Genomic DNA, 19279 nt, shown 5'->3' with positions numbered 1-19279 from the left:
TATTGCAATACGACTTTAAAAGATGTTTTACAATTTTTCTTTTTTTTGGAGTAGAATAAAATGAAGTTACAAATATATTTAAATATAAATATTTATCTCAGTTTAGAAACCAATTTTTATGGGGATCGTAGGAATGATCAGATAAAATTTATTGGGGGAATTTTTTTTGTTTTCAACCACACTCCACAAAAATATTTTTAACTTTGCACAAACTTTTAATATTTATAAATAACAAAAAAATAGAATGGGTCAAAGTCAATCAATAGAAGCAGGTAAGAAAAAAAAAAAATTATGATTTGAATGAATTTCATTTCGTTTCATTTATTTACACTTTAATGATTTAATTAATTGTTTTTATAGTTATTGTTGATCAATCATCCGAAGCTTCTTTCACCATAGATAGATTAAGGGAAAGATTGAATATGCATGACGATGAATTTAAATCAGGATTTGATAACGAATCTGAGACTGCAATGAAAGGAACCGGTGCTAAAGATCTAAGGACAATCAGTTCAAATAAGGATTTAAAAATTGAATTTTCAAGTGAGTACAACTATGAAACTGTTAGAAAGATTGTTTCTCTATCATTAAAAACAGCAAGCTCACCATATGGAGATAACTTGGAGTTAACAGAAGAAACTATCAACTCTTTTGCAGAGCTTGTTGCCAACTTTTATGATTACTCAAAGAAAAGGGCTTATTCAAGAAGTACATCTTTTGATTTGTTAATGAACCGAGTGTTACCTGGTTTCTTTGTCTGTGTTGGTTGTTCCTCTCTTTCATTAAAAGAAGATCTTTTCTTTGGAACCGAAATAGTTGTGGCAACTGCTTTTTTCTACAAAATCATGGTCAGCATCGATGATATTAAGAAAGAAGATAGAAACAATACTATTGTGATGAAGACCAAAGTAATAGAGATTATGAAATCAGTTCAAGTTCAAAATCTTAGGAATTTGGTTGATGGAGTTATTACAAAAGAAGAATGGTATGCAATTGAAGATAGAACAACAAAAGCAATAGAAAAATTACAAAAAGAATTGAATCAATTATGTTTAACCAGAATGGTTTCTCAACTGATCTCTCCAATATCACATTCAGGTCTAATATATACTTCTCCACCAGAAATCTCTTTGGAAAATCAAGCAAATGAGTCCCTCTCCAATTCTAATCTTAGTCCAGAAATAGTAGAACTATTCAAAAAGAGATTAGGAAGTGGATACTTTAATCAAAAATAAATATTTAAATTTTAATACAAATAAAATAAGTTAATTAATTTTTCAAATAATTAAAAAAATTTAAATCAAAAAATATTATTATAAATCTTTTATTAATAAGGTGAGAAATCTTTAAAAGCTGTATTTCTATTACTTTGTCTTATTTTATATTCTTTTTGAGAAAAATCACCGTGTTTATAGTTGGTATCTTCGGTTTTCTTTGAACTACTAAGAATGTCAGCGGTAGCTCTATTCATCTCTTGAATGTTTTGTAGGTCAAATGTTTTTAGATCATCTTCACTATAAATAATTTTAACTTTATAGGTGGTGATGATTACGGTTCCTTCTCCAAAGAGAGCTTCATCTTGGATGGCTACGGAAGAGCAACAGATAAAACAAAAGAGACTCTCTACTATTCTGGAATATTCGGATGAGTAGGAAGCTTTTTCGGAGGTGGAGGCTATCTTTGAATATTGGTAGAAGGCACTGACAAAGTCTATATAGGATTGAATTAAATCGGGTGTTACATAAAACTCTTCACCAAAAACCTTGTTGGATTGTGCAGCCAAAGAGATCTTATTCAACTCTGATGTTACTATGATACCCAACTCATCTATAGATGACTCTGTTTCATATTCTATTTGGCTAAAGCTACCTTCATAAACTAACATATGATGAGATAGACCTGATTCCAATAAACCTTTGGCAATATCCAATTCAAATTTCTCTTTAATTTTATTGCTAGTGACATCCGTTAAATCATGGATGGATTTACCAGCTTTACTGGAATCTTTTACAACTAGGAATTATAATAAGTTAGTTAAATCAAGTCTATTTGATCAATTATGCAAAAAAAAATTCAAACAAATAAAAATTTATTATTTACCTTTGGAAATTGACACACTTTGACCCATTTTTATGATTTTAAATAAATGAAAGTGGATAATAACATTTCATGAATAAACAAACTGAGAACAACAAAAAAATAATTTCACAGACAATCAATCAAAATCTAAATAAAAATGAAGAAACCAGATTTTTGATAAAAATTTTTATCAACTGATTTTGGGGGAATTTATTTTATTTTTTAATTTTCTGCTTAGTGCTGTTCCCAAAAAGGTGCACCTTTGCAAAGTTTTTTTTGAGAAATGGGCGATTTATTAATCTAGTTGATTGAAGTGCTAATTTCATTTTAAACTGCTACCAAAAAAAACAGAATTTAATGTCAAACTACAACCACTTTATTAAATTTAAAATGAAATTTCATAGTTTCTAACTTTATATGAAAGAGTAAATGATTTTATCTATTATTTTATCTTTATTTTGTAAATTGAACAATATTAAATTTCAAAAGTTCATAACATTAGCAAAATCTTAAATGATTAGATGTAAATGATATTGAGGCAGTTGCCTTTTCCAATCAGAAGAATCAAAGGTGGTTGCCTCAATTTCAGCAATCAATGAAAATAACCAAAATGTACAATCAAAATTAAACCAACAACAAATCATGATTTAAAATATCTTTCCTCATTGCCCAAAAAGAATTAAAAAAGTATTTATAGCTGGATCCAGTCAGTCTAAATTTCATTCAAACAAGTTCAATTCTAAAGATTTCTTTATATCTATCTGTAATTTAAACTATTAAATAAATAAAATGGGTCAAAGTGCATCAGTATCAAGAGGTAAGTTTAACCATTCAATAACAATTTTTATTATGTTCCAATTTTATTAATTCATGGTTTATTCAATGAAAAGCAGTTAGTGACAACTCCAGAGCAGCCGCAGAGGCCATTAACAAGTTAAGAGAAGCCGTCGACAAGCAAGAGGGATCGATGAAGGCCAGATTCGAACAAGAAATCCTCGACAGCATGAATAAGTCCGGTATCAGAGATCAATTGTTGCTCACTGAGAACAAGGAAGTCCAAACTGAATATGCCAGTGAATTCCACATGGATAATATCAAGAATATTGTTACCCTCGCATTGAAGGCCGCCGCCACAACCGCCAAAGCCAGTGGTGGAAACATTTTGTTGGCTGACGATGTCATCAGCTCGTACGTCGACCTCGTCGGTGCCGTCTGTGACAGTGCCAAGACCAGCTCATCTTCGACCACCTCCTACTCATTCTTGATGAACAGATTGGTTCCAGGTCTCTTTGTATTCATCAGCAACTCCTCTGTCTCCTTGAAGGACGAGCAATTCTTTGGAAATGAAACTGCCATCACCACCGCCTACTACTACAAGACCATGTTGTCGATCGACGACATCAAGAGAATGGACAAGTTCAACACTGCCATCATCAAGTCAAAGACCCTCAACATCTTGAAGTCCACTCAAGTGCAAAACGCCCAGAAGCTTGCCGACGGTAAGATCGAATTCGAAGAGTGGGAGAAGAACGAAGACAGATCGGCAAAGGCCATCGAGAGAATCCAAAAGGAGTTGGACGAGATCGGATTCGTCACCAACCGTAGCTTGTTATACCGTCCACCACAACCATTCCCACACGCCGACGAAGCCACCCACCAACCAGACAATTCATTGGAGATTAAAGCACGTCAAGTTGCCAGCCACATCAAAAATGAAAAGGTTGCTCAACTCTTCAAGTCACGTACTGAAACTGGTTACTATAACTTACATTAAAATATCATATATCAATTAATTGTTGTGAATACTACTACTCTTTAGTGTAATTACAATCAAAACAATTTAAATAAAAAATATTGATTATTTTTAGTAAATTTACATAATTATCTATCTCTATTAAAAAAAAAAAAAAATGAACAACAATTCGAATGATTCAAACTTTCTAAGAAATTGAGATTTAACTTTTTTTTTTTTTTTGCCTATGATTGATATTGTATGATAATCATTATTTGACATTGTATTTAAAAAAGAAATAAGAAAATTGAAAGATGGATATAAATAGTTTTGACGACACAGCTTATCAGGTATTTTATAAAAGAATTACTAAACCTAATTTAAAGTTGGGTGTTGATCAAGTTGATACTTTTATTGAAAACAACCCTTTAATCGTAATCAATCAAACTTTACAACAACAACAACAGCAACAAACATTTAATAAACTAAATATTAATAATAATTTTAATAACAATAATAGTAATAATAGTAATAATAGTAATAATAATATAATATATAAAAGAGGTGGTGTAATTGAAATTAATGGTAGTAGTGGAACTGGTAAATCAGAGTGTGCACTTCACATTGTAGTACAATCTATACTTCCAAACAATTGGCCAATCTATGAGAGTAATAGTAACTCAAGTGAATTGGTATTTGGTGGCAATGAAATAGGTGTTGTTTACTTTGATAATGATTACAAGTTTGACCTTGAAAGACTACGTAGTATCATTCTTTTGAAGTTCAATCATTGTCTAACAAACAAACAACATCAAATAGCAGAGAAGATCAAATTACAAAAAGATAAAGATTCATCGTCAACACCCGATGAATTATTCATTCAACAATTAGATATCAATGATAGTTCATCATCGTCATCAGCCTGTTATATATTATTTGAAAAGCTATTCAACGAATGTCTGTCAAGATTATATATATACAAATGTAAAGATAGTGTACAGTTTATATCGACGTTGAATGCTCTACCTCATCTGATAAAATCGGTTGGCAAAGAAGTTAGAGACGGTTCGGCAAAGCGTGAAATCCAGCTAGTAGTAATCGATAGTGTTTCTTCATTCTACTGGCTCGACAAACAAGGTGAATCGCTGGGTAGTCGACTCGGTCAGTTGGTCGGTCTCGATCTATTCCACCAGATCATTAGCCAATACCAACTTACAGTAATAGGTATTAAACAATCGATATTTAAAGAAGGTACAAATACAACACCCAACTTTAACAACAATAACAATCATCAAATTACCAAACCACCTTTACCTAAAAACGATTTTCTCGGACCACAATGGAGTAGACTTGTCAAGTACAGAATCAAATTGGAAACTAAATACAATATCGATAATATATTTAACATTGATAACAGACCACAAATAGAATTCAAATCTCAATCATTATCAATTTCAAGGATATAAAAACAGACAATATCTTTGCCTTTTGTTTAATGGTGTATAAATGTTCAAAATAAAATTCAAAATGTCAACTTATTATGTATTTGTAAATAATCAACTAAACTTGTCATTATGATTGGTAATAATCATACTAATAATAATAATAATAAAAATATTTAATAATAGTATTATTACCAAATTATTATCACCACCATATTAGTTGATTAAGATTATTACTCTAAATCAACCCCTCTTTATATCTATTAGTGATGTTCATTGTTTTTATTTTAACTTCACATGTGTTAAATTTATAGTCACCCACACTCTCTATGATTTACCTCCTTTTTATAACAAAAGTAATGAAATGATGAACAAATTATTTAATTTATTTTCTTTTATTTTATTTAATAAATAAAAACAACAAAATAATCATATCTTTTACAACAATTAAATTAATAATTATTTTACTTATCCATTTTTATTATTATATTCATTAAGTATAATTAAAAACAAAAGAAATGAATAATCCTTTGAATTGGGTTTTACCGGATAGACATGTCTTCCCAAGTATAGTCGCTGCAGGTGCTGTATCAATGTATGTAGTTTAAATTATTTTTTTTTAGATTCAAAATTCTATAGATCTATAATTACTCTTTGTTATTGTTAACAATTAAATAAATCATCATATAATTCAAGGTGGCACATTCAGGCATTCTGTGTTAAAAAAGCAAGAGAGAAAGCAAATGTAAGAAACTACTATTTTAGAAAAAAACATATGCATTTTTAATTAATTTTTTTATTTTTTTTAAAGATTCCAGCTCCTGCTGTTACTGGTGATGAAGATTTAGAGAGAACTTTGGTTAGTTACCAACATACCGCAGAAGGTTTGGCACCAGTCATATGTACCACCTATCTCTGCTCATACTTTACCTGTCCAAAGACTGCACTGATTTTGGGTAGTGGTTGGGTACTCTCTAGAATGTTTGGATCATGTAAAAACTTCTGTGATAAAGAAAAGGATTGCAAGTGGATGGTATGTAATAATATATAGATTAAAAACAAACTATTATTCATTGTTATTAACCATAACAAAAACTATGTTTATTCTTTAATTTCTGTTTATAGAAATGTATCCATCTATGTTTTGGACATGCTTGTCATTTTGGTTTGTTAGTATCTTCAGTCTTTGGAATCTGTGTATCTCTATCCAACAGAAATCTTTTAATTAAAGGTATTTAAATCTTCTTGAGCAGAAAAGAAAAGAAATGGAAGAAGAAAAGTAAAGAAAAAGTTTGCAAACCAAACAAAATCAAATTATATCAATAAAAATTCTTATTTTTTTAAAAGTTTATTTACAAGTGAGTTGTTGTTGTTTAATTATTATTAACTAATAAACTAACTATTTAATTGGCAGCTAAACCAACACCTACCATTGATTTGTAAATCTTTTCAATGTTTTCAATTTGACTAGCACGTAAGAATCCACCTTCCAACGATTCAGTTAAGACAAGTACGGTCGATTCGTTGAATTTACGTATCTGGAAATCATGATAGAAAAGATTGACTGTCAAAGCTGCACTCTTTGGGAACTGAAGATATCTCTTACTCTCCAAGAAGTAACTACCGTTGATATAGATCGATTCAACTGTATCGGGAATAACCAGTTGTTCATTATTGTAATTCCATCCAAGTTCCAAGTGTTTAACACTCTTTGGTATTACGCCATCGGCCAACGGTTGATTGAAATGATTGCCAAACTTCAATGTCTCCAAAGATGACGGCGATGGGCTATTTGAGAACAACGATAGAGTTTGTTCAACGTTTCTATTGAAACTGAATCCAAGCGATAGATATTTCAAACCGGCTGGTAAGACACCTTGTTGCAAAGGTTGGTTGAAACTCTCGCCGAAAGTAAGTGACTCCAGAGACGATGGTAAAGAACCTGGTTTTATCAATTGATTGAAACTCTTGCCCAGTACCAATGTCTTTAGGTTATGTGGTAAACCGACAGTGTCCAACGCTCTATTGAAATCATAGCCAAACTCTATGAACTCGACAGACTGCGGTATCACACCAGATTCTATCGTCTGATTAAAGTTTCTTCCGAAAGTCAAACGTCTAACACCCTCTCTAATCTGACCACGTTGCAACACACTATTGAACTTCTTTGCAAACTCCCAATGATCTACATCCTCCGGTAATTCACTGGTATGATTTATATTATCTGTATTTATAATTATATGTTTTGTAGTTATAGATCTTTCACCCAATGATTCTTAATTATATATTTATTTAAAAAAAGTTAGTAAATAGTTTTACGACAATGAATGAATGAATGAATATGTTTTAGATATCTAAAACTTCTTTACTATACCTCTTTCTGAAATGGTAAGTTGTCCTTTTTCTTCTTTTAATTGAAACGATTTGAAAACTTGATCTCTATATGAATGTAGTTTAAACGATGTAGAATCTTTTTCGTAGAATTCACGATTCTTTGCAGACAACAAGTTCGTATCGAACAACAGATATTTCGATCTATCTTGATACCACTGTCTGCATAATAGTGTTATACATATTCTATCTACATTATCTAGATATTTCAATATATGTTGTAATACATAATATAACATCTTTAATATATATATATTTAAATTAAATAAAATTGTTGAATAAAAATGATAAATTTTAAAGTTTAAACAAAATTGTTATTCTTATGTTTTCATGAACAACTTAACTTCATTTTCTTTTTCATTTTCAAATAAATTTTAGTAAAAAACTAATAAGATTGAACTTTTGCAAAAAAAATATTCCTATTAAAGCAATTTTTATTTTTTAATTAATGAATTTTTTATTTTTTATTTTTTATTTTTTTTATTTTTTATTTGAAATAGGGATATACAGGTTAACTTCTTCTTTCTCTTTATTTTTCCATCAAATTGAACTTGAATCTTTTTTAATGATTGCAACTTGACAGGATCGTCGAAATGTAAGGATAGATGTACATTTATATAGACTATTTCAAAATACCCCATATAAATATTTTCTGTATCTAGATTATATTTTTTTTGAAATCATGCTCCGAAAATTGTCTAGTTGCCACTATTAAATAAGAATCAAGTGTTAGAGTTGATATTAGAAGAATAGAGGAAGAAATATTTGTTTATAAAAAATATTTAAATTTCAAATGAAAAATACAAATATTTAATTTATTTTATTTTCATAATCAATAATTTTTTATTAATAAATTGTTTCAGACCTATCTATCTACTTTTTGATGAAAGATATATTTCCATATCAGTTCACTTTAATGTGTTTTTAAAAAATGTAGTGATAAAAAATTTACAATCTGAAAAAAAAACAAAAAAAAAACAAAAAGAAAATTTAATAATTTAGTTTTTTTTATAAATATTTATTTATTTATTATTTTTGAAGATGACAATAATGTTAATAAATTATTTATGATTGTAATATTTATGTTAATATATTTATATATTTAGAAATGTATAAAATATTTAAAGTCTTAATTATTGTAATAATAGTATTATGTATATATTGCCAAAGTTGTTCAAGTGAAGATAGTCCGAACAATGATTCTGCTTTAGGAGAACCTTTCTCTTATGCTGTTTCAAAAAATACCGAAATAATAGATAGCACTAAAAACGATAGTTCAGCATCTTCGAAGGATGACAAGAGTACAGTTGGTGTGGAGATTAGTGGAAACATTGGATCATCAATATCATTTGCATTCGATTTTAAATCATCTTCATCAATCAACTATCCACCTTTAATTCTATCATTTTCAATCATTTTTTTAATACTACTTTATATTTAAATAAATTAATAAATTAAACAGCTTATCTATTTTTGATAATAAAAATTTCATTGAACACATATTACATGTTAATATGATTCGGGGTTGAAAAAAAAAAAAGTCAAAAGTTTGCATCATCAAATTTAAAACTGTCAATTTTCCTATTTTATCTTTTTTTTAAAAAATCATAAATTAAAAAATGAAAAAAGAGGTAGTTACAATTAATAATTAATTAATTAAAATAAAAAAATATTTACAATCGTATTATTTAAGTTTATGCTTTACATTTTGAATATTTCTTTCATTTTCATTTAAACTTTTGATTTACTTGTATTATTTTTGTTTATTTGTATCATTAATTTGTTCAAGTTTAAACATATTGACTTACTGACTCAACCAATTTGTAAGTAAAATCTAAAAATAAACAGAAACAAAAAAACAATAAAAAATGGATAGATATAAATTTGTATAATCTATCCAATTAAAAAATATCAAAAAATATATTACAATAATAATAGAATAAAATAAATAATTATTTCTTGAAAAATGTTGAATAAAAATCTATTCTTCATTATTTTTATTTTACTTTCAATATGTTGTAATTTGTCTTTTACACAATCGACAATAAATTTTATATCAACGTCCACTTTGACAACTTCGATAACACCACTAACAACATCATCCTCATCTTCCCCATCAACTTCAACAACAATAATTAATACTAATTCCAATACTCTTTCAAACAGTAATAGTCAAACTGTAGCATCATCTACATCGACATCAACATCTTCAACAACAAATATTCAATTCACTACAAGTAGTAGTTCAACAACAACTTCCAATACAAATAGTATAACTGGTTTAAGTAGCACAAGTTCAGGAGGTTCATCTACAAGTACAGGTTCAACTATTGGTTTTCCAATTACTACGGTAACAACCACTTCCAATTGGGATCCGACACCAACAACAGCCATTTGGTCCACTGGATTACTGTCTACACTAATCACATTGATTGCCAAGACAACTGAGACACCAGCACCTCCAACCAGTAGTGTATCTATGACACTCTCCAGTACAACAAGAGGAACAACTCCACCTACCATCACTGCATCTACCACCACTGTTGGAATTAGAACAACAATAAGCAGCAGCAGTGGTATCAGTAGTATGCCAACCACAACCACAACCAATATTAAACCAAATATAACTACAGCTACAGGTACAGCTACAGCAACAGCAACTACAGGTGGTAACAACACAGCTTCTTCAAATAGCACAACACTGACGGTACCATGGGAAGATTCATCTTGGTTCACCTCAAATTCAATCTCAAAAACATCGATTCAATCTATTAGAATACAAATGCTTATATACGTACTATCAGTAATAATATCATTTTATATTTTAGAAAAGATATTTAGATAGTAAATAATGAATAATAAATAATAATAATAATAATAATTGTAATTAAATAGTCATCTGTGGAATTTACTTTAAAAAGTAATTTAATAAAAACAATAATAATAAATAAATGTTAAACATTTACATGTATATCTTACGTTGTTTATTTTACTTAATAAAGTACTATTATTATACTTTTATATAGTGATATAATAATGATGATGCAAAAGGAAATGTTCTATTCGAATTCGAAGAACATGACAATAACAATAAAATCTTCACTTTTAAAAAATTTAATTAATTAATATAAAATTTTTTTGGTATTAGATTTTTTATAATTTCATTGGGATAATGAAGTTTCGCTTTGAATGAGTTCATTGAATAAGAATAACCATTGTTGTTGATTCAACTTGTTTATATATTTAAAGTAATCAGCCATGTTCAAATTAATAATAAATAACAATAACAAAATAAGGAAAATATCGAATAGTAGTAATAGTATATTATTTACTATTAAAAGTCAGAACAATAATAATAAAAATAACATAAACAATACTTCTAATAATAATAATAGATTATTTGTTAACTTTAATAATAATAATAATAATAATAATAATATTACTAAGAATGCAAGTTTTATTAGTTGTAATAATGTAAATATAAAGAGTTATTCTACAGGTAGTAGTAGTCAACATCACCAACATCAACACAATGAGAAATCTTGTTGGAAATGTAAGAAGTCTGTGTTGGCAAGAGAATTCTTTTGTCCATTATGTAACGTAGTGCAAACACCTCAACAAAGATTCAATGTATTCGAAGTATTCTCACTGTAAGTAGCTATATAGTTAAAACAAGTTATATTAAAAAAAATACATCATAATTTAACACTAACAAAACACATATTTATAATCTTTTAAAAGTGAACCATCCTACCGTGTAGATCAAAAGGATTTATCACATAGATTTAAACAATTACAAAAGAAGTTACATCCAGATCTATTTCAACAATCTACAGAGGTAAGTAATTTCTTAACATATAAATAGAATGATTGTGACAAAAGTTACTAATATCATGATATTATTTCGCTATTTGTTTTGTAATTGTCTAGACAGAACAATCATTATCGAAAGATCAATCTACATTGATCAATTCAGCATATAATATTTTGAAATCACCATTCTTGCGTGCAGAATTCATTCTGAATGAAAAGGGTTACGATTTGAATGGTGTTAGCGATGTAGATCCAGAGGTATTGTCAGAGATCTTAGAGGTACGTGAGGAGATAGAAGAGACTGACAACGAAGATAAACTAAAGGAGATTGCGCATGATAACCGTGCCAAGATGAATCACTGCGAAGAAGAACTGGTAAACCTATTTCAAAAACAAAACTACAAAGATGCACTCGGCAAAACTATTTATCTTAGATATCTAACAAGAATACAAGAAGAGATACATAAAAGATTAGGTATTCATATATAATAATTTGATCATCAAAAATAAAAATCAATATTACACATATATATTATTTATTGATTGATTTGTTATTGTTTAATGCTATTTAATTAATTGTTGGTATTATTGTTGTTGTTAATTTAACTAGTTTAAATTAACTTATTAATAATATTGTTATATTGGTTGTTGTTGTTGTTGTTGTTGAATATGTTTATAATTATTATAATCTCATTATCTTTACATTATTAACTTAATAATATATCTTTTAATGATAAATCATATTTCATTATATCTATGATCGATAGTTCATTGTCGTTACGTCGGTATTTGTTATCCAAGAGTTGCCAGTGATTCATATCGGAGTTGATTTTTATGGGTGTGCCTGCTTTCGTCAGGAACGAACGATCCAGTAGCTGGAGGAATTGCTCGCCTACCGGTTGTCGGATGTTGTTGAATTCCAGAGAGATGTATTTGAGCGATCGATTCTCGAGGAGATGTTGACCGAGTGTTATGACGCCAGACCCCAATCCGCAGTAGTCGAGATAGAGATACTCGAGTGCGACGTCTTCGCGCGACAACGCGCCAGCAATCAGCTGCTGCGATTCCTCGCCTATCATGTTGTACGACAGTACCAGCGACGTCAGATGTCTAATCACCGCCGATTCCACCAGATTCTTTATACTCATCTCCGTCAGACGACACGATCCCAAGTCCAAAATGCGGAGAGTCGCCGACGGCATATTACCGAAAAACTCGGCGTCAAATTCGATTTGCTGTTGGTCGTTGGTGGTGGTGTCGTCTTGTTGCAGCTCGCCAAGATCCTCGTAGATGCTGTTGTGATTGTTCGATGAGAGATTCAAGTAGTAGAGGCTGCTGTCGACCAGTGCCTCTGAGAGCGCGGTGAGATGCGCGCGATCCAGCGAGCAACTCGGCAGCTGGAGAACCCGCAAGTTCGGACAATGCTTGAGAGCTTGACGCGTCAGTCCCAAGACTATAGACGGTTGACTATAAAATAGATTGAGACTCTGCAGTGCTGCAAAGCTGGCGGGTTGGTTTGCCAGGAGTGTGGCGATTGCCTCTACACACTGGCTGTGTTCTCTGCCCATCGACAACGAAGTGATACACTGAAAATTCGAGTGGAATCTCTCAAAGTCTGCAATGTCGAATGTCATCGACGAACTTGGTGCCAGTCTCACCGGGAATCGATGAACGATCGCATCATTTATTTTCCTACTGATCAGCTTAAACATCCGCGTCAAATGAAACGACTGATTGAAATGTTGATCAACATTGTCCTTTACACAATAATATAGAATCTTGGTAACCAATATCATTGGTAATTGAAATGGTTTATTATTATTATCTGTCATCATCATATCTAAATTCTATTTATTATTAAAAATATATTAAAAACTAAATAAAAAAAAGATAAAAATATATATATTCTTAAATAAATTTAAATTATTTATTATATTTTTAGATATATATAATTAAATTAAATTAAATTAAAATGAAACAAAAAAATTAAAGTGTTCATTTTTCAGATTTTTTTTATTTTTTTTAATATTTGGTTGGTCCGAAAAAATTTTATTTTTCTTTGCAAAAAATTTTTAATTGTTAAAAGTGTTTATTTTTGATCAATCCTAATTACAAAAAAGGATAATGATTTTTAATTATTATCATAATTTGGTAAAAATTTAATTTAAATTCTTGTTTTTTTTTTTTTTTTTCCCTTTTTTAGTTTTTCATCAGTAAGAATCAATGCATGATTGACGATGGACCATCATTTATGATGATCTCATTTTTAGATCAAGTAAAAACAACATCTTAACTACTTGTTTATTATAAAAACAAAAAAAAGTAATAAATAAAATAAAAATATAATTAATCTGTTTTTTTTTTTTTTTTAGTAAGGTTCTTTTCTTTTCATTTCTTATATTTATTATTTTGCATTATTTTTCATTTACATTATATTACATTGCAATAACCACATTATATAACAACATCAAAAAAAAAAACACACACACCAAGAAAATAAATTCATAACACATTTATAATAATAAAAGTATATTTATTTTAATTCATACCACAAAAAAATAGTAAAAAATAACATATTATAATTATTATTTTTATATGAATACTAATTTGATTGTTTAAATTAACAAAAAAAGAGATAATTCATTATTTTTTATGTTATTTTTATCTATAATCAATTAGTTTGTTTTGTAAATTCAAAAATAATAATATTCATCATCTTTCATTCATTTATTTTTGTTACTCTTGAAAGAAAAGAAAATACAAATTTAGAAGTTTAGTTTTAGTTAGTTTAGTTAGTTTAGTTAGCTATTGATATTTTAAATTATAAATATATATTATCTAAATTAATTTTTATTTAATGAATAATTTAATTATCAACATTATCTTTTTTTTTAACCAAATCAAATAATAATATTAATATCTTTTTTATTTTTTAAATATTATTTCCAACATTCATTCACTCATTCATTTTTATATTTTCCAAATAATAATAATAAATTATGTTACATGCATCTGGATCATTATCTCCCGATAGTAATTTTGAGGGAAGATTAATTGTTATTTCAAATAGATTGCCAGTTTCGCTGAAAAAGGAGGAGAATGGACAATGGACGAGTAAGATGAGTTCTGGCGGTCTGGTGGCAGCGCTCTCTGGACTAAAGTCTACGAGTTTTCTGTGGGTCGGATGGATAGGAACAGAGATCGACCCTGAGGATCGCGAATACGTGAAGAAATTGCTGATGGAAAAGCACAACTGTATTCCAGTGTTTCTCTCTGAGAAACTTGCAAATGACCACTACAATGGATTCTCGAATGGCGTGTTGTGGCCGTTGTTCCACTATTTGCCGGGTGACCTCGATTATGACGACAGACTCTGGGACTCCTATGTGGAGGCGAACCAGGAGTTTGCCAACGTCGTGCTCTCCATTATGGGCAGCGACGATTTGATATGGGTGCACGACTATCACTTGATGCTGCTACCAGAGTACATCAAGAAGAAGCAGGTCGACGCTCGCATTGGATTCTTCCTGCACATTCCATTCCCTTCGTCAGAGATCTTCCGTGTGCTGCCGTGTCGCAAGGAGATATTGATGGGCGTTCTCAATTCGAATCTCATTGGATTCCACACCTATGATTATGCCAGACATTTCCTGAAGGCGTGCACCAGAATCCTAGGATTGGAGACAGCTCCGAACGGAGTGTATGTCAACGACAAGTTCATTCCGGTCGGTGTCTTCCCAGTCGGTATAGATCCAGACAAATTCTTTGATCTTCTCAAGCAAGATCAAGTACAAAACAGAATAGCTGCACTCAAGAAATCGTTCGAAGGCATGAAGGTAATCATTGGAATCGATCGTCTCGACTACATCAAAGGACTTCCACAGAAACTACAAGCAATGGAAAGATTATTCCAAAAATATCCTGAGTGGAAAGGTAAAATTGTATTAATTCAAGTAAGTGTCATCATTGATTATATGAATGTTGTTAGCAAGTTTTAAACTTACTAATATGTTTTATTTTTTGTTTAGGTTGCAGTTCCATCAAGACAAGATGTTGAGGAATATCAAAGATTAAAGAAAGATGTTGAAGAACTAGTCGGTAGAATCAATGGATTATATGGTTCTCTTGGTGAAAGTCCTATTCACTATCTTTTCCAATCGGTTGATTCCGTTGAATTGACTGCACTCTACAATATCTCTGATGCATGTCTAATCACATCAATAAGAGATGGTATGAACTTGGTTGCACAAGAATTCATTTCTTGTCAATCCGAGAAGAAAGGTGTTCTAATTCTTAGTGAATTTACAGGTGTAAGTAACAATAATATTAACAAACCATTTAGTTTGATGTTTTTAATAGAAATACTAACTTTAAAAAATGCTACAGGCTGCTCAATCACTTAGTGGTGCGGTGATGATTAATCCGTGGAATACAGAGGATGTTGCAGATTCAATTAATAGTGCATTGTTGATGTCTGAGGAAGAGAGAGAAGAGAAACATAATATGCTCTTCAATTTCATCATTAAACACACTGCTGCTCACTGGGGAAATGGATTCGTTCGTGAACTTTACAAAGCTAGTTATCAGGCCGCCCAAATTACTTCGGTGCCAAAGTTGAATATCGATAAGGTTGTTGAAGCCTATCGCACCAGTTCAAAGCGATTGTTGGTGTTTGCCTACGATGGAACTCTCATTCCCTACTCTAATATACCGTCGTTGTGTAAGCCGTCCGACGACTTGCTGGACATCATGCGCAACCTCTCGAACGACCCGAACAACGAGATCTTCCTGCTGAGTGGACGTGACAAGAAGACACTGGGTGAGTGGTTCGACGGCTTGAAGATCGGTCTCTCTGCAGAGTTTGGCTGTTTCACCAAGAATCCAGACTCGCCAGAGTGGGAGCAGATGTGTCCTTCGATGGACAGTAGCTGGAAGGAGACGATTCGTCCGCTCTTCAAGTACTTTGCTCTGAGAACACCGGGTTCGTTCTTTGAGGAGAAGGAGATGCTCTTCACTTGGCACTATAGAAACGCCGATCCAGTGTTTGGATCGATTCAGGCCCGTGAACTACATCTTCATCTCGATAACTTGCCACTCGATGTAATCGTTGGCGACAAGACACTCGGTGTTCGTTCCTACAATATCAATCCAACGACTTCGCTGCGTCGCGTCATTCTCGATTCCATTCCAAAGGGTTTGGACTTTGTGCTGTTGATTGGCGACACACATATTCATCCCAACGAACTGCCACAGATCGATGGTAAACAATTTACAGTCTCAGTAGGAAAGAAGAGTAGCAAAGAGAATTTCTATCTAAATGAATCATCGGAAGTTAAATATCTTCTAAAGAGACTGATTGAAACTCAGGAGAAGCCAGGTCATCCAATTAGTTAAAATACTCATGAAATAAATCTGGGTCTATTTTGAATACCCCGCCCAAAAAAAAAAAAATAAAAAAAAATAAAAAAAGAAATAAAATTCAATTTTTTTTTTGTCTTGTTGTAAAAAAAAACAAGAATCTGGTCATCAAATTTTTCTACTATTTTTTGGAAGCTTCATTGAAAAACAAAAAAAAATTCAAAGTTGTGGTGATGATCATTTGTGTTTTTATAAAAAACCAAATTTTGTTCTGTTATTTTTCATTCAAACATTCAAATATTTGAATATTCCAATTTTGAATAACATAAAATTAACAAATAATATTTCTTTTAGTTTAAGCAAGATGGAATTCCCCAAAATGATAACAGACATGTTAGAAGGTCGAGTTACATAAATATTGATTTTTAGTTTAAAAATAAACTATTAATTAATAATCAATAACTTGTACCTTCTTCTTTCTAAATATATATAAATCAACAATAATCATTTTTTATTTTTGCAAATACATCGTATCTTATCAACTAATTATACCAATATAAATCATAACTAAAATTATTTTTATTTGTACTATTAAAATTTTAAAAATAATAATAATAATAATTTGTTTGTTTGTTTTTTTTTCGGAAAATAATAATAAATATGAATCATATTGAAACTATTCAAATTGTTTATAATCTGGCTTGTAGTAATAATAATAATAATACAAGTGAGTTTGATAGAAATGGTGTTTTTGCTGGATTAGTGTATTTATATTCGAAATTGGGTGAATCTTGGATGCAACAAAGAATTCCAAGTGGTTTAAATGAAATTCATTTGGATCGCATGAATAAGATTGCCAAACGTATCACTATGGACGAACCACTACATTTCCAGTTGTCTCGCTCTATGCGTCTGGTTGTTGAAATTCTGCTGCGTGAACTCCTCCAAAAGGACAAGAAACGTCAGGACGAAAGTAGAAAACGCCTGGAAAAAGTCTTGAAAGAATCGATTGGCATTCTAAAGATGTCGATCGCTCTGATGCCCGACTGGTTTATCGGTGCCGACTTTTACTATCGTTGCACCATCAATGCCTGTAAGCTGGTTATTGGCTATCCGGCCAGCGAAATCGACGAGTGGTATCCGCAACGTGCACAATCCGTACTCGGCGAACTCTGGTTTACCATCCACGATCCAAAGAAATTCGAAGCGTTTATGTACAAATACGGTGTGTTGGACGACCTTGGAAATGAACATGCTCTGGCGCTCTCAGTCGCCGTTCTCGAGGTGATGGAGCGATTCTCGTTGGAGGACGAAGCCGGCCACGATCCATTCTACCAGTATGTCAAGGAGAACGTTCAGCTGTTGTCGTACCGCGAGTATATGCGCGACACACCAGAAGTCTATCAGAAATATCACCGTGCTCTGCTATTTACCAACATCAGAATGGACGACATTCGCTATGAGAAGACATCGCTCGCCGAGTTCCAGAAGGGTCTCTCGCAGTATGTTGTTCACATCGACCAGGAGATCGAGACGATCGAGCTGTTTCAACTGGAGAAACAAAACGAGATGAAACACCTCGAGCGAAAATTCCGAGAGTTGAAAGAGTATCTCCAGAGAAATCCAAAGGAGAGTTGCTACTCGAAAGTGGTCGGTGAATTCATGAAGATATGCGAGGATGACAATCTCGACAATGTCGATACTCGCACCTACAAAAACAACAGGAACACCTCCACTCTAGAGATTGTCGAGCAGACCTTCCTTATGAAGCGCTGCAGACTCGAAAAGAGTCTGAATACCTCGAGGTGGATCATCCGCATCTTTAAGGAATCAAACAAATTAAGAAAACTAAAATATTCACATCTGATTCATCTGCCAAGATACAACAACAACAACAACAACAGTGTTTTCTCAGCAACAACAACAACAACATCGATGATGACACAACCAAGCTCAGCAACAACAACACCAACCATTCAACCACTAACACTTACACTTACACTTCCACTTCCACTTCCAAACATGTCAACAGCGACATCGGTAATGTCGTTATCCAACAATTACAACAGTGGGTTAATCCAATCACCAAATTTAATCATACCAATGACAAACACAATCTTATCATCGTCATCATCGGCAACCAACACACCAACCAATATTACAACTCCGTTGGCCACCACTTTCACATCACTAGGTAATAGTCACAATATTTATAACATTATAAATAACAACAACAACAATCGATCAACAATGTCAATCAATACCATGTTAAATACACAACATGATCATCATAACAAATCTTTTAAAAAATAAAAAATAAAAAAAAGCCAAAAAAAAAAAAAATCATTTTTATTCAATTTCCTTTTTTAATTTAAACATATTGATGATCACTAAACCTTTATATTTTTTTTTTAAAGTTCATTAAATAATCATTTATCATTGTACATTTATATATAATACATAA

At 31.1% G+C, this 19279-nt stretch overlaps 11 protein-coding genes across 11 annotated transcripts; 8 read left to right on the top strand and 3 right to left on the bottom strand.

Moving 5' to 3' along the window:
• Positions 1-244: 244 nt before the first annotated feature.
• Positions 245-1235, top strand: PPL_03335 (uncharacterized protein; the record flags this gene model as incomplete). The annotated part of the gene is made up of 2 exons (XM_020574302.1): positions 245-272; positions 361-1235. 2 exons carry the CDS (start codon positions 245-247, stop codon positions 1233-1235), a joined length of 903 nt encoding a protein of 300 aa, XP_020436374.1.
• A 92-nt stretch (positions 1236-1327) lies between these two features.
• Positions 1328-2128, bottom strand: PPL_03334 (uncharacterized protein; the record flags this gene model as incomplete). The annotated part of the gene is made up of 2 exons (XM_020574301.1): positions 1328-2013; positions 2101-2128. 2 exons carry the CDS (start codon positions 2126-2128, stop codon positions 1328-1330), a joined length of 714 nt encoding a protein of 237 aa, XP_020436373.1.
• A 740-nt stretch (positions 2129-2868) lies between these two features.
• Positions 2869-3853, top strand: PPL_03333 (uncharacterized protein; the record flags this gene model as incomplete). The annotated part of the gene is made up of 2 exons (XM_020574300.1): positions 2869-2896; positions 2970-3853. The coding sequence occupies 2 exons, from the start codon at positions 2869-2871 to the stop codon at positions 3851-3853; spliced, it is 912 nt and encodes a 303-aa protein (XP_020436372.1).
• A 272-nt stretch (positions 3854-4125) lies between these two features.
• Positions 4126-5277, top strand: xrcc2 (AAA ATPase domain-containing protein; the record flags this gene model as incomplete). Its single annotated transcript, XM_020574299.1, has 1 exon — positions 4126-5277. The coding sequence occupies one exon, from the start codon at positions 4126-4128 to the stop codon at positions 5275-5277; it is 1152 nt and encodes a 383-aa protein (XP_020436371.1).
• Positions 5278-5771: 494 nt separating this feature from the next.
• Positions 5772-6502, top strand: PPL_03331 (putative MAPEG family protein; the record flags this gene model as incomplete). Its single annotated transcript, XM_020574298.1, has 4 exons — positions 5772-5848; positions 5950-5998; positions 6065-6286; positions 6485-6502. The coding sequence occupies 4 exons, from the start codon at positions 5772-5774 to the stop codon at positions 6500-6502; spliced, it is 366 nt and encodes a 121-aa protein (XP_020436370.1).
• Positions 6503-6656: 154 nt separating this feature from the next.
• On the bottom strand, positions 6657-7883 carry PPL_03330 (uncharacterized protein; the record flags this gene model as incomplete). The annotated part of the gene is made up of 2 exons (XM_020574297.1): positions 6657-7528; positions 7628-7883. 2 exons carry the CDS (start codon positions 7881-7883, stop codon positions 6657-6659), a joined length of 1128 nt encoding a protein of 375 aa, XP_020436369.1.
• Positions 7884-8752: 869 nt separating this feature from the next.
• PPL_03329 (uncharacterized protein) lies at positions 8753-9085 on the top strand (the record flags this gene model as incomplete). Its single annotated transcript, XM_020574296.1, has 1 exon — positions 8753-9085. One exon carries the CDS (start codon positions 8753-8755, stop codon positions 9083-9085), a length of 333 nt encoding a protein of 110 aa, XP_020436368.1.
• A 525-nt stretch (positions 9086-9610) lies between these two features.
• On the top strand, positions 9611-11946 carry PPL_03328 (uncharacterized protein; the record flags this gene model as incomplete). The annotated part of the gene is made up of 4 exons (XM_020574295.1): positions 9611-10447; positions 10990-11294; positions 11386-11482; positions 11575-11946. The coding sequence occupies 4 exons, from the start codon at positions 9611-9613 to the stop codon at positions 11944-11946; spliced, it is 1611 nt and encodes a 536-aa protein (XP_020436367.1).
• Positions 11947-12015: 69 nt separating this feature from the next.
• Positions 12016-13912, bottom strand: PPL_03327 (uncharacterized protein; the record flags this gene model as incomplete). The annotated part of the gene is made up of 4 exons (XM_020574294.1): positions 12016-12021; positions 12694-12924; positions 13221-13297; positions 13897-13912. The coding sequence occupies 4 exons, from the start codon at positions 13910-13912 to the stop codon at positions 12016-12018; spliced, it is 330 nt and encodes a 109-aa protein (XP_020436366.1).
• Positions 13913-14456: 544 nt separating this feature from the next.
• On the top strand, positions 14457-16851 carry tpsA (glycosyltransferase; the record flags this gene model as incomplete). The annotated part of the gene is made up of 3 exons (XM_020574293.1): positions 14457-15410; positions 15486-15767; positions 15844-16851. 3 exons carry the CDS (start codon positions 14457-14459, stop codon positions 16849-16851), a joined length of 2244 nt encoding a protein of 747 aa, XP_020436365.1.
• A 624-nt stretch (positions 16852-17475) lies between these two features.
• PPL_03325 (uncharacterized protein) lies at positions 17476-19240 on the top strand (the record flags this gene model as incomplete). Its single annotated transcript, XM_020574292.1, has 3 exons — positions 17476-18152; positions 18540-19009; positions 19233-19240. 3 exons carry the CDS (start codon positions 17476-17478, stop codon positions 19238-19240), a joined length of 1155 nt encoding a protein of 384 aa, XP_020436364.1.
• Between the last annotated feature and the right edge of the window lie 39 nt (positions 19241-19279).

Source organism: Heterostelium album (genome assembly GCF_000004825.1).
Source record: "Heterostelium album PN500 unplaced genomic scaffold PPL_scaffold3, whole genome shotgun sequence".
Lineage (NCBI taxonomy): Eukaryota > Evosea > Eumycetozoa > Acytosteliales > Acytosteliaceae > Heterostelium > Heterostelium album.
The sequence above is the reverse complement of the archived record's forward strand: the minus strand, read 5'-3'. Positions and strand labels throughout refer to the sequence as shown.